The 14,710-nt window shown below is 38.6% G+C and overlaps 1 protein-coding gene across 1 annotated transcript; it reads right to left on the bottom strand.

Moving 5' to 3' along the window:
• Positions 1–610: 610 nt before the first annotated feature.
• Positions 611–11,402, bottom strand: LOC133422632 (zinc finger protein ZFP2-like). Its single transcript, XM_061712658.1, has 3 exons — positions 11,186–11,402; positions 6,935–7,801; positions 611–1,840 (listed from the first exon to the last, which is right to left on the bottom strand). The coding sequence occupies exons 1-3, from the start codon at positions 11,346–11,348 to the stop codon at positions 966–968; spliced, it is 1,905 nt and encodes a 634-aa protein (XP_061568642.1). The 5' UTR covers positions 11,349–11,402; the 3' UTR covers positions 611–965.
• Positions 11,403–14,710: the final 3,308 nt, after the last annotated feature.

Raw genomic sequence — 14,710 nt, 5'->3', positions numbered from 1 at the left:
CTTTCAATTTTCCAGTCTCTTTTCTTTTTTTGTATCACTCTTTTTCTCTTTCAAGATATTGCTGATATTTCTCAGGATCTTCCTTGATTTTGTCTCTGTATTTTTTTGATCGTTGAGATGGTTTAACTGGGGCCATGTTGACATCTTCAAACAAAAATAATGTAAATTATGGTTTGTCACTGTTCAATTATGTATCATAGTAAAGTAGGGCATGGTAAATTATGCTAATATATTCTAGTTATAAGGTAATAAACAAATCAATTGTCATTACCATCACTGATAGTCATTACGATCACACTCACTTGTGTGATGGTAATGACACGTGATGCTAATGACAATTCTCACTCTTTGCAGAAAATGTTGGCACATTTTTTGACTAGCTAAGCTAACTGGTTAGCTACGCACGCTGTACACTGAATATATGTAAATAAAGTGAAATTTCCTACTAATTAATTAAAATACTCAACTAGTGACTTGTTTGGTAATACAAGTCACTAGTAAAGTGACGCCTAATAAACATACTCTCAGATCAGTATGTATAAAACATCAAATTACTTAAATATGTGAGCATCAAAAAAAAAAAAAAAAAAAATCAGGCTTCTGCCTCATGTCTGGGAATGTTCCTCTGGAGCATCTAATTTGCATGCAACAATGTAAGTAACTGTTTGTAAAAACTTTATTGCTCTCTAAAATGTTGAGTGTGATGGTAATGACAGATGTACGAGGGGCAGCAATATTTAACTATAAATAAATTGCAAATTGAACAAATATAAATTATATGAATTTGAAGAATGCCTTTTTAAGTTGTTACAAGGAAATGCAAAGTAAAGTTTTAATGAATTTAGCACTTTTTATTGCTTTATTATAGAGGGGATGTCAAAAAGTCTGGGTTGGGGACAAACCCAAAACAGTGAAATTCTTGCACATTTGTATTTTCAACACACGGAAAAAGCATTAAAATGTCATCATTGAGACACAGTTATTTTTTTTATAGGCTTTTGGCCGGTGTGGGTCCTTGAGTGAATCAACAGGGTGGTGCTTTGCCTGTAACGTTTTCCACATGTTTTGCAGACGTAGGGCTTCTCGCCCGTGTGCGTGAGTATGTGGCGTTTAAGATGTGATGATTTAGCAAAGGTTTTGCCGCAGGTGTTGCACAGGTACGGCTTTTCGCCGGTGTGGGTCCTTGAGTGAACCACCAGGTGGGAACATTGCGTGTATCTTTTTCCACATGTTTTGCAGACGTAGGGCTTCTCGCCCGTGTGCGTGTTTATGTGGCGTTTAAGAGATGATGATTTAGTAAAAGCTTTGCCGCAGGTGTTGCACAGGTACGGCCTTTCGCCAGTGTGGGTCCTTGAGTGAACCACCAGGTTGGAACATTGCGTGTCACTTTTTCCACATGTTTTGCAGATGTAGGGCTTCTCGCCAGTGTGGGTCCTGGTCAGCTTTGATTTACAGTTGCTGACTGACGGGACAGCAGCGTCTTCGTGGTCACCGAGTCGTCTCATTGGCTCCAGATCTGCAGTTTTACTGGAGTCTGAGCGTAAACTTTCAGTTCCTTCCTCATCCTTGTTTTGAGCTTCAGGAGAAGTGTGCAACAGCAGCTGGCCACAGTTTGGTCCTGGTTCACCATTTTCAACATCAGCGACATTGACCAATGAGACATCCACCTCTACGTCCTCCTGCTTCATCTCCTGATTGCTGGAGTCTTCCTCCAGTTCTGTAGTCTGTGGATTCCCTGGTTCCTCCTGGTCCGGGCTGCAGCTCCTCTCCAGGTTATCGAGGTGCTGATCACTGAAAACCCCGTCCTCCTCCACCTTACAAACATTTTCTTGTGGGAGGTCTGGAATTACAAAAAAGGACAAAAAGAAAGGATTTTAACAAGTCAAAAGTTTTTCCTGGTGTTGATTGTTTGGTTGTATTTGTGAGGTTTAAAGTTTGTCCTGATCTTTCGGTCTTCTGCTTCATCTAATTACAAGTACTGCATATGAACTCTGTTAACATATACAAATAAATGTGCCCTCAATTGTACAAGATGTTTATTTTCGTTAAGAGGCAAACTTAATGTTAATGTTATGTGACAGAAAGTGATGATAGCCAATAAGATGTCTTTGTTGATGTTGACATGTGAGATGATGTTTATATTAATGAGCATGTCACAATAAAGTCATACAGTGAGTTCCAGTCACGAGCAAGACTGATGCCTCCGTTATTGTTCCACAACGTCATCTTTATTTTTTCGGTCTAGCACTGGGTGTACATGCAGAGCCGCCGAGCTTTCCGACTCTGACAACAAACTCCTATATGAACATCCTCCAACGATCTTGTGTTTGCCAGTGTCATCTCATATCTTACACGGAACCACTGTGACCTGCATCTTTTCCACAAAATAAACGATTAAGCATGAAATAACAATATGGTCCAGATTCTGAATCGACCATGAAAGGCAGCACCAAGTAAACAGAACAACAAGTTAGTTTGGGAAGTTTCCTAATCTTTAGAAGAAAGGCCAAAGCAGACTCCACCCGCTGCGCAGACCGAGGTCCTTTGGAGTGAGGGACGGCCTCCTGAGAACCTTCTATGACTCTGTGGTGGCGTCAGCCATCTTTTATGGGGTGGTCTGCTGGAGCAGCAGCATCACTGCAGCAGAGAGGAAGAGACTGGACAAGGTGGTGAGGAAAGCCGGCTCTGTCCTGGGCTACAGTCTCCATCCTGTGGAGGTGGTGGGGGAGAGGAGGATGGTGGCAAAGCTGTCATCCATCGTGGACATTGTCTCCCACCCCCTTCATGAGACTGTCAGAACCCTGGAGAGCTCCATCAGAACCCTGGAGAGCTCCATCAGAACCCTGGAGAGCTCCATCAGAACCCTGGAGAGCTCCATCAGGACCATGGAGAGCTCCATCAGAACCATGGACAGCTCCATCAGGACCATGGAGAGCTCCATCAGGACCATGGAGAGCTCCATCAGAACCCTGGAGAGCTCCATCAGAACCCTGGAGAGCTCCATCAACGACCAGCTTTGTCACTGAGAGGCAGAGTTATGTACCAATTCTGTTTAGTCTTATTTCAGGTTTCCAGGCGAGGTCCAACAGTCTGCGCTGACGGTCCAGCTCTTCTTCATACTCCAAGATGATTTTTTTCAAACACTGAGAATATTTCTACAGCAGCTGCTGTTAGTCGCTGACCGATAAACTCTCTCAGATGATTAACTTTACACATTGTTGAGGAGAAAAAAGAAAGTAAACAACAGAACCGTCCTCCTACAAGGAATCACTGCTCACGTGTTCCGTTCGCTTAAAGCCACCGCTCTTCAGCCGGGTGTTACAATCTGGAGTTCCGGTAGAGCTCACGGTTCTAGGGATAGTTCCTACTCGCAGTTACAGTAAGTATTTAATTTGCCGATAATTAGAACAAAATGCATACACAATTTTTTTCATCACTGGATTACTACTACTACTGTCATTTAGCAGACGCTTTTATCCAAAGCCACTTACATCTGAGAAAACAACACAAGCAAGAAAGTTTAGACAACTTCTCCCACACATTCTCTGGTAGCCTCATGGGCCTTTTTGTGACTGGCTGCGGCTCTGGGACAAGATTAAGCAGATCACGTGGCTGATACCACAGAATATCTTTTCATAGGCCAAAAAAAAAAGCTTCTTGCCACTGATGCTCATTGTTTTCACAAGGGTACAACCTTCTGCATCTACATCCTGAATGATGGATACACATCTTGGTCATATTGAATGGCACACCATTGTCCAATCAGCTGATCTGTGATCTCTGAAACAGAGACAAGTGTTGATGGCGGTGTGTCCATCTCAGGTGGCTCCACATCCAGGGATGATCCTTCCTGGCTTGTAGTTGGCTCATCGTGCTGAATGGTCACGGTCTGCGGGCCATAGCATTTGCACTCGCCTGGAGCTGAACAGAAACAGCTGAGTACTCGCCACTTGATGTGACCTGGATTGTTGGTGAAAATCTGTACAAAAATTAAAACAATTGAGTGTTACTGAATATTCTACATTCACAGAGTAAATAAAGACTAATAAATAAATATAATATAATATAATATATAAAATACTCCACCTGATGTATTTTCATTGTTCCATGAACTGTTTTCAGTTGATTTGGTAGCAAGGCATCCTTTGCTGATATGTCTTCTTCAGTGACATGGAAGAGCTTGATCTTTGATTGCTCCTTTGAAAGGACATCGAAGAGACTTCATCACTTGGCACATCTATTCCACGGGCAACAATAGCATCTGCATTTCGTTTTATTGCTGCCCCAACTCCATCTGCAGGCCCTTTGCCATGCCCGGCCTCCAAAAAGTTCCAGGTCACCCCGCTGAACCCAAACCTAAATGGCATTGTGGAGAGTAAATAAAAGTTCTTCTTGGATCGGTACTGGGTTGTAAAGCCATCACTTATGACATGGAGGGTTGTTGCAGAGGGGTTTTGTTCCTTCAAGTGGGAGAGCACAGGAGAGAGATGTGCCCATATAGCTGAAGGATCATGCCGCATTGATGAGGAAACTGAACACACTGACAATATCCCTTTTCCTGTGTAGGCAACTCCAGTGTGAAGGGATGTTTGCTTGTGTGGGTCGCCAAAATGTACCACTTGAATCTCAGATGAGTATTTGCTGAGATAATTCTCAGCAAAATCCACTTGAAGAATAATCTCACTCTGCACAACATTTTCTTTCAGATGACTCAGCGTGGGGTACTGATGGTGGATGTTGAAGACGTCACTCTTTTAAAGCAGTTGTGAAGTCTTCCAAAAGAGACTGAAGGGTACCATATGTGCGCTCCTTTGTTGTTAAGTGTACATTGAATTTGTGTTTCATTCCATCTTTGTTTGTCTTCTCACGCTCTTTAACTTTATTTTTCCAGTTAAACCAGTAGGTCTGTAAGCCAGGATCAAATTCACCCGTTTCCAGCTCTTTTCCTTTGCAGAGGTTACACTCTCTGTATGCACATTCTTTTGTTGGCTTTTCGCAGCATAAGGTCACCATCAACCTGTCAGAGTTTTTGCTTTGTATCACTCTATGATACGCTAGCTTGTCAGCCATAAACTGCACATTGGCATGTATTTTGCATAAGCAGGTATCTCTGTCACGTGAAGTAGGTGTCGGTTTTTGCCAAACTCTGTATATGACAGCTTCAACAGTGGACTTTCCATCTTGAACTTCCGATAAAGATTGTGAAGTGTGTCATTTAGAAAACGCTTATGCTTTTTCACCTTCTGTCGGGTGAGTGTCTCCCTTTTCCCTGTTGTTGCTCTGCTGTTATCGTCTCGTTCCAAGAATATCTTGATTTTCTCAGTGGTATCCACACTGATGATGTTTTTGTAGGGTTTCCTATGAAAGTGAAGACCAGCAGCCCGTTCACTGTTTGTCCGCATCATCTTGGCTGAGAAAGCAAGTTGGTGTTTTGCCTCTTTCACCAAGTGGTACTTCTTTAGAATCTTCAAAGCCAGAATCTTTGACACTATTTGTTTTTCCTTTGTCCCAGAATCCTTTTTTTTTTTTTTTTCCAGCTGAGAAAGCATTACATTCTGAAACAGTAGTGTTCTTCGAAGGGCCTTCGGTTTTAGCTTAATTTGTTGCTTTAATTTCATTTTGGGGGAATCTGAAGTTTTAATCTTCTCGGAGAGCCTTTGATATCTTTTTTTATACTTCTCCACCTTTTCTCAGAGCATGTTCAAGCTTCAGATGGTACTCAGCAAGGTCACGGTAAGCTTTTGCCCTATTTGCTCTCACAATTTTCCATCCTCTCATATGACTTGGAGTTTTATCATGAGAACTGTCAGAAATATCAGGTGAAGCTTCAAGAATGAGCACTTCATTCTCATGTTCTTCCTCACTTACAGTATAGGAGATATGGGAGGTGTGTTTGCAGCTATATAACTTCCATCTTCTCTCTGTTGTTATTACTGGTCCTACTGTTTATTTGGTTAACGTTCCACTGTCGTCTCCTGCATCTTTGTTCCCGCTTTGATAATTGTGAGATGGCTTTCAATTTTCCAGTCTCTTTTCTTTTTTTGTATCTCTCTTTTTCTCTTTCAAGATATTGCTGATATTTCTCAGGATCTTCCTTGATTTTGTGTCTGTATTTTTTTGATCGTTGAGATGGTTTAGCTGGGGCCATGTTGACATCTTCAAACAAAAATAATGTAAATTATGGTTTGTCACTGTTCAATTATGTATCATAGTAAAGTAGTGCATGGTAAATTATGCTAATATATTCTAGTTATAAAGGTAATAAACAGATCAATTGTCATTACCATCACTGATAGTCATTACGATCACACTCACTTGTGTGATGGTAATGACACGTGATGCTAATGACAATTCTCACTCTTTGCAGAAAATGTTGGCTTATTTTTTGACTAGCTAAGCTAACCGATTACCTAAGCACACTGTACACTGAAGATATGTAAATAAAGTGAAATTTCCTATTAATGAATTAAAATACTCAACTAGTGACTTGTTTGGTAATGACGCCTAATAAACATACTCTCAGATCAGTATTGCTCTCTAAAATGTTGAGTGTGATGGTAATGACAGATGTACGAGGGGCAGCAATATTTAACTAGAAATAAATTGCAAATTGAACAAATAAATTATATGAATTTGAAGAATGCCTTTTTAAGTTGTTACAAGGAAATGCAAAGTAAAGTTTTAATGAATTTAGCACTTTCTATTGCTTTATTATAGAGGGGATGTCAAAAAGTCTAGGTTAGGGACAAACCCAAAACAGTGAAATTCTTGAATATTTCAATTTTCAACACAAGGAAAAAGTATTAAAATGTCATCATTGAGACACAGTTATTTTTTTCATAGCTACTACAACCTAACCTTAACAAATGCAATAATTGTTTTTTCTAAAAAGCATTTTTTTCTTGAAAATCTACCCTGGGACAGAAAAACTTACCGCCGGTGTTGCACAGGTACGGCTTTTCGCCGGTGTGGGTCCTTGAGTGAATCAGCAGGGTGGAACGTTGCATGTAACGTTTTCCACATGTTTTGCAGGCGTAGGGCTTCTCGCCCGCGTGCGTGATTATGTGGCGTTTAAGATGTGATGATTTAGTAAAGGTTTTGCCGCAGGTGTTGCACAGGTACGGCTTTTCGCCGGTGTGGGTCCTTGAGTGAATCACTAGGTTGGAACGTTGCGTGTAACTTTTTCCACATGTTTTGCAGACGTAGGGCTTCTCGCCCGTGTGCGTGTTTATGTGGCGTTTAAGAGATGATGATTTAGTAAAAGCTTTGCCGCAGGTGTTGCACAGGTACGGCCTTTCGCCAGTGTGGACCTTCATGTGTTCCACTAAAATACCCTTTTTACTGAACTCTTTGCTGCAAATGCTGCAAGTAAATGCTTCCTTCCCCGTGTGGGTGCTGGTCAGTTTTGATTTACAGTTGCTGACTGACGGGACAGCAGTGTCTTCATGGTCACTGTGTCGTCTCATTGACTCCAGATCTGCAGTTTTACTGGAGTCTGAGCTTAAACCTTCAGTTCCTTCCTCATCTTCATTTTGAGATTCCGGAGAAGTGTGCAACAGCAGCTGGTCACAGTTTGGTCCTGGTTCCCCATTGTCAACATCAGCGAGATTGACCAATGAGACATCCACCTCCACGTCCTCCTGCTTCATCTCCTGAACGCTGGAGTCTTCCTCCGGTTCTGTAGTCTGTGGATTCCCTGGTTCCTCCTGGTCCGGGCTGCAGCTCCTCTCCAGGTTATCGAGGTGCTGGTCACTGAAAACCCCGTCCTCCTCCACCTTACAAACATTTCCTTCTGGGAGGTCTGGAATTACAAAAAGGGACAAAGAGATAAGATTTTAACAAGTCAAAAGTGCTTCCCAGAGTTGATTGGTTGTATTTGTGAGGTTTAAAGTTTGTCCTGAACCCTCGGTCTTCCCCTTCATCCAACTACAAGTACTGCATTTGAACTCCTATATGAACATCCTCCATCATCGGGTTTTTTGCCAGTGTCATCTCATATCTTACACAATGCCACTGTGATCTGCATCTTTTCTACAAAATAAATGATTAAGTGTAAAGCATGAAATAACAACATGGTCCAGAGTCTGAATCGACCATGAAAGGCAGCACCAAGTAAACAGAACAACAAGTTAGTTCGGGATGTTTCCTAATCCCACATCAGCAGCTGGTTGAGCTGGGGAGCGTCCCATTTAGTTCGTTTGCTTCATCACCACGGCTTTTAACTCCAAATAAAGGGATCCTGTAGGAGTCATACTCATGTGTTCATTCATTCAACTTTACAGAGTTGGGTCATTCCTACTATTTGGTGCCATTTCATCATGGTTTACTTGCTGCCAAAAATGTTTAAATTCTCATTATTTTTTTATTTAATCTGAAGGAGGGCTTTTAAAATTATAAGAAAAACATATTGGTCCAGCTCGGATATTATGGCCTAATAATTTTTAGCAAATTCTTTGCATGTGACATAGGCCAAATGTCCACCCTGTTACAGGACATTCTCATGTTTATTACTAAGTGTTTTTAATACAGAGTTATGGTGATATTTACATTTTCTAAGAGCTAAATTGTCCCTTACTTGTTTGTGAATAGTATGTTCAAATATATTTGAAGTATAATGTATTATCTTGAAAAAAAGCTCTATTTTAAGGCACAATGTAATTTCAACATGTTTCTTTTATAATAAACAAGAATTTCAATAGAATTTGGCACAGTTTTTAAGTGATTTCACTCTACCAAATTATTCCCTGCAAGTAACCACAAAGACATGCTTATTATTTTTTGATTTTATTTAATTATTTAAAAAAAAAAACACACAGGTAACAGGGTGGACAGAAGAGTAACAGGGTGGACAGAACGTAACAGGGTGGACTTCACACCAGTAAACAATAGCATGCATAGGTGTGCACAGATAGAGACCCCCCACACACACACACACACACACACACACACACACACACACACACACACACACACACACACACACACACACACACACACACACACACACACACACACACACACACACACACACACACACACACACACACACACACACACACACACACACACACACACACACACACACACACCAAACTCCATCCATCAAATGTTGCACACCCAAAAGAAACAGGGTGTGCAACATGGGGAAATTTGTCAGCTTCTGACCTCACCAACAGTGCAACAGAGCACTCAAAAACTACTTAACAGACCAGCAACCACCAGCAGGTGTCTTTCTAAGTAATTCCACACAGTCTTCTCCAGCTGGACAGACCTCTTATTTAATGGCTGTGCCTCACTCATCAGGCACACAATTTGGTCATCCCTGTACCAACTAACATCCTCCCGTGGACTTGGCCAGAAGAACTTGTTAGTCCCATTCTTGTGCATGCACTTTACTTTAACAGGCGTAAAAGTAACCTTTAAGATCCCCAACCTGGGCTCATTTTATCCAAATAACGCCTGTTAAGAAATTTGACTCGACGTTTTTGGAGATGAGAAGAGCCGCCGGCCCAGGGGAGCAGCAGCTCACAGCCCGAGAACAGACGTGATCGCCCTGCTCCGTCGTCCCGGGAGAGAAACCTGCAGCTCTGTGGAGAATTAACGCTGGCTGAAATAAATCATTTAGGAAGATAAATGTTGGTTTAATAGATGAAATCTATCAGTTGTAGCTACGCCTGTTAAGAAATTTGCTCCAAAAATTTAGAGATTTCTGCCTGGGTCCGCGTTAAATCGACGCAGAGCCTGGGGCGTAGGTTACGGGAAAACTAGTGATTATGTACATTCACTGAGTGAATTTTATGAAAGTAAAATATATATTTCTTGCTAGAAATGTAATCAAAATGCATTTTTATGCAGAAACTAACTCAAAATATTGATTTTATTCTTTTTTTTTTTTGATTCAGTCCGCAAATGACGACGAAAAGCATTCTGGGAAATTTTTATAGCCCCTCGGTCGCGAAGTCAGCATCTGAAAACCCTTGCTGTGAAGGGACAGATTCATACCCACTCGCCCTCATTTTCTCCCCTCCCCCTAGGTGAAAAGAGGAATTGGGACACCACTACCCTCACGGGAATGCGCAAAATTTAGGGGGAGGGATCAAAACTAGGGCGGGGGGGAGTAGTCGACTCAGAGACACAACATATTTTAATAATTCTAAGCATTAAAAATGTATTAATTACAAAAAATATCATTTGGTGAGGAATATTATAAACAAAGCTAAAATTCTAGAATGTATTTGATTTCTATTACTTATATTTCAGGCTTCAGTTGAGAAAACATGATAGGGGACAAGGCAGTTTAGTTTACTTGTGCTAAAATTAGAGTAATTATTTTAAATTTAATTAATCCTGGGTAGATATCATTTTTTTTCTATGGTAGAGGGGGTCTAACCATGTAAGAGAAGCTATTATTTATTTATTTATTTATTTCGTGCATGGTAGTGCATAGTTTGACACTATTACAGTAGTACATTTGTACACTTCAATCTACACACCCATGACCGAAAAGGAGCAGGATGAAGACAAGTCTTATTTTACCTGCCCCTTATTCAATACCAAAACAAAAAGAACAGTCAATGTAACCAATATTTACAATAAAATATACACTTAAATAGAAACCAACCACATATATCAATAATACTGTTTAAGTCCCAGCCTATTTATGATCATATATTTTATTATTTTATATTATATTTTATATTATTATTATTATATTATATATTTATTTTATATCATATATATATATATTTTTTTTATCTTTATACATTTTTTTTAACCTAAGTAAATTTGTACATTCCTTTAAATCATTCTGTAGAGAGTTCCACAGTTTTACTTCCACAACCGATATACACATCTGCTTGAGAGTGGTCCTTGCATACTGATGTTTGAAATTATATTTCCTTCTATGATCTATAACTTCTGGATTCGAAAAAACAAACAACTGCTGTAGATTACTTGGTAATACTTTTGTTTTTGCCCTATGCATAACTAATAATGTCTGTAACTCAACTATTTCTTTAAATTTAATAAGTCCTGAATTAATAAATAATCTGTTGGTGTGTTCTCTGTAATTTGCTTTATGAATGATCCTCAAAATACGTATTTGCGCATTTTTACACAAGATATACCACATTATGTCATGGGGACTCGTATGGCACAGATTGCTAGGAATGACCCAGTTACGTACCGATTCTTGTTTCAGGTTTCCAGGCGAGGTCCACCAGTCTGCGCTGACGGTCCAGCTCTTCTTCATACTCCAAGATGGTTTTTTCAAACACTGAGAATATTTCTACAGCAGCTGCTGTTAGTCGCTGACCGACAAACTCTCTCAGATGATTCACTTTAGACATTGTTGAAGAGAAAAGAGAAAGTAACCAACAGAACCGTCCTCCTCAAGGAATCACTGCTCTTCTTCTTCTTCTCTAGGTTTAATGGCGGATCACAACCAACGTTATTAGGTGCATACCGCCACCTGCTGTACAGAGAGTGTGTAACATCAGGATAATTAGTACACCAGGTTACAATCTAACTTCAAAGGGGGGAAAGAAAAAAAAAAGGAAATACCTAAGTAAAATAAGAAAACCACATTTATATTCTATTATCTATCCCTGCATCTTTGAGAAAGACAATGATTGCTTATAACAATCCCTCATCACCTCACTCCTCCCTAATAACCTACTAAACTCAATTCCCTTCCCAGCTCGTACACCCTGTCTCTTAAAGCGTTCCTTTCTACCTCATACTTGCCCAGAGGTGTCAAGTAACGAAGTACAAATACTTCGTTACCTTACTTAAGTAGAAATTTTGGTTATCTATACTTCACTGGAGTAATTATTTTTCAGACGACTTTTTACTTTTACTCCTTACATTTTCACACAATTATCTGTACTTTTTACTCCTTACATTTTAAAAACAGCCTTGTTACTCTATTTAATTTCCTCCTTTAAAAAAAACTATCCAGTTAAATTGCTCCATCCGGAGTGAATTTGGTTGTGGTTGTTTCAGATGTTCTTGTCCAGTTTTGTTCTTACATCCGTTCCCTCAGATTCCTGCAACTAAACTTGGATGTACATTCCAATAAAGGTTAGGATAAATGATAACATGCCTCTGAAGTTTGACTTTTTGCACCATTAAAAATACTTATAGGCAACTAGTCATCATATCTCCTGCTCTCTGAAACACATGTTAATGCTCAATAGTACACATATATGGTTCTTTAATATATTTGCATTATAGTAAGATGCATTCATTTTCAATGGCTTTTGTCCTTAATGGTTTTTTCCCCCTTACATTACTTTTATACTTTAAGTAGTTTTGAAACCAGTACTTTTATACTTTTACTTGAGTAAAAAACTTGAGTTGATACTTCAACTTCTACAGGATAATTTTTAAACTCTAGTATCTATACTAGTACTCTATTCTATACTAGTATTAACATAATGAATGTTAATACTTTTGACACCTCTGTACTTGCCACATTTAAGAAGCACATGTTCTACATTCTCTGTGACATCACACTCCTCACATTTATCAGACATGGACTTTGCCATTAAATACAGAGTTGGTTTTATACTAGTATGACCTAATCTTAATCTAGAAATTATTACTTCCTCTCTCCTACACTTTCTTTTGAAAACCTTCACGTTAATTGACTTCTGTATGCTATAAAAATGTCTCCTTTTTACACCGTTGTCCCACACCTTTTGCCATGAGTCCCTCACTGCCTTTCTGGGATAGTTCCTTATCGCAATTTCAGTAATTTATTTAATTTACCGATAATTAGAACAAAATGCATACAACATTTCATCACTGGTTTACTACTACTTCTGTCATTTAGCAGACGCTTTTATCCAAAGCGACTTACATCTGAGAAAACAACACAAGCAAGAAGGTTTAGAGTAGACGGATACAAATCCGACACAATGAGAGCTGACGCAATTTATATGATAAGCTTTTGATTGTTAATATCAATAAATAAAAGAACGATATTTTTTTTGTTCATGAGTACTTTATTATTTGTCATAAAATATTTATATTGTTAGTAAACTTTTATTGCAATGGGCCTCAAAATAATACATATGGTAATTCTTTGAGACATTAAAACATTTAAACATCCAACTTAGTTTACTTCAGCTCTTCCAGAAGGTGGATTTATTATTGACGTGCACATGCAGGACTCATGAGTCACCGTTTGGCATTAAAATAAAAAAGTAAGTTAAGTCAGAGGGAGGGTAAACTTCAGATGGTACGACCAGAGGGAACACAAGAAATGAAATGACGATCAATTAACATGATTAGGGTGTGATGTATATATATATATATATATATATATATATATATATATATATATATATATATATATATATATATATACATACAAGACACATTGAAAGCTGCAGTTCCAATATTTGACCACTAGAGGGCATAACAATCCCAAACTGACCCCAAACTCAGTGTGGTATTTTAAGTGAAGCATATCAGAAAAACATAACATTAACACCAAACAAAACTGTGTCAGCTTGTAATAAAAGTGCATAATATGACTCGTTTATAAAACCAAATGTTTTGGTAGAAAATAAACAAATATAAAACACAGACATTATAAACAATATCGATCCTGCTCTCTGACTTGATTTCAAAGCCTGGGCATATAAAATACCAATGTAATTTTTGATCGTAAACAATGTACTGGCATTGGTGCATATTCGTACACATGTAACCCACCCAAAGAAAACGCTGAGTGATACTGTTTTCTTATTTCTTTTTTTTTTAGGTTTGCCATGCGTTTGATTAATAAATGGTACTAAACAACCTTGACATAGTCCGTAGGATTTTCTTTATAAATATTATTTCTTAGGGTCCGATTGTGATGTTTTTTTTTTGTTTTTTTTTTAAATGCATCAAAATTAACATACAGGGAAGGGAAGTTGGAATCAGCAAAGACTTTGTGTACATCATGCCAGTGAAATTACAAAAAATAGCAAAAACATAAAATATTTGGAAGTACATTCATATATCAATGCAATAAGTAACTTAACATCAACCTAATCGAATGGAGAACAAATTAAATCAAAATAAATAAAATAAATAATACAGAGAGGAGTTACATTAGTAAAACATTCAGGGGTTTCCAACCCTTTAACATTGTTGAGATGTACAAGTATAGATTTACATTTATGATTCTTCATATTCTTTATGAATGTGATAAAGCTTTCAATCTCGAAGAGAAAAATATGAATATTGGGGGAGGATTTGGCATATTTTTGTTTATGAATATGGAATTTCCCCATCAAAAGTACAAAGTTAATGACATAGTCAATATTCTTCAGGCCATCACTTTGATAAAAATTAACTATATCTTTCAGAGAGAAGGTATAATTTCTATGCACAAAATTAAATATATGTGACGGTACCTCTTTCCAAAAGGCTGAGGTTTTGGTACATTCATAAAACAAATTAACAGTAATCTCTTCTCTCTTCTCTTCTCAGAGATCTGAAGAAAGAGGCTGAGACTTACCCTAACTTATTTGTTGCAAGGGTAGCACACTAGCTGTAAACTACAACTAGGCTGCACCCAGCAGGGTTTATTTATTAGACACAGAAAGTGGGTGTAGAATTACAGTTGTACAATCAGGAAAAAGGTGTGGTGTGGACCACAGCATCATTCACCCTCATATAAGATAAAGGAAGGTCATATTACACGCATATAGTT

Source organism: Cololabis saira, chromosome 21 (genome assembly GCF_033807715.1).
Source record: "Cololabis saira isolate AMF1-May2022 chromosome 21, fColSai1.1, whole genome shotgun sequence".
NCBI classification, from domain to species: Eukaryota; Metazoa; Chordata; class Actinopteri; order Beloniformes; family Belonidae; genus Cololabis; species Cololabis saira.
Note: the sequence above shows the minus strand (reverse complement) of the source record. Positions and strands in the feature narration are given on the sequence as shown.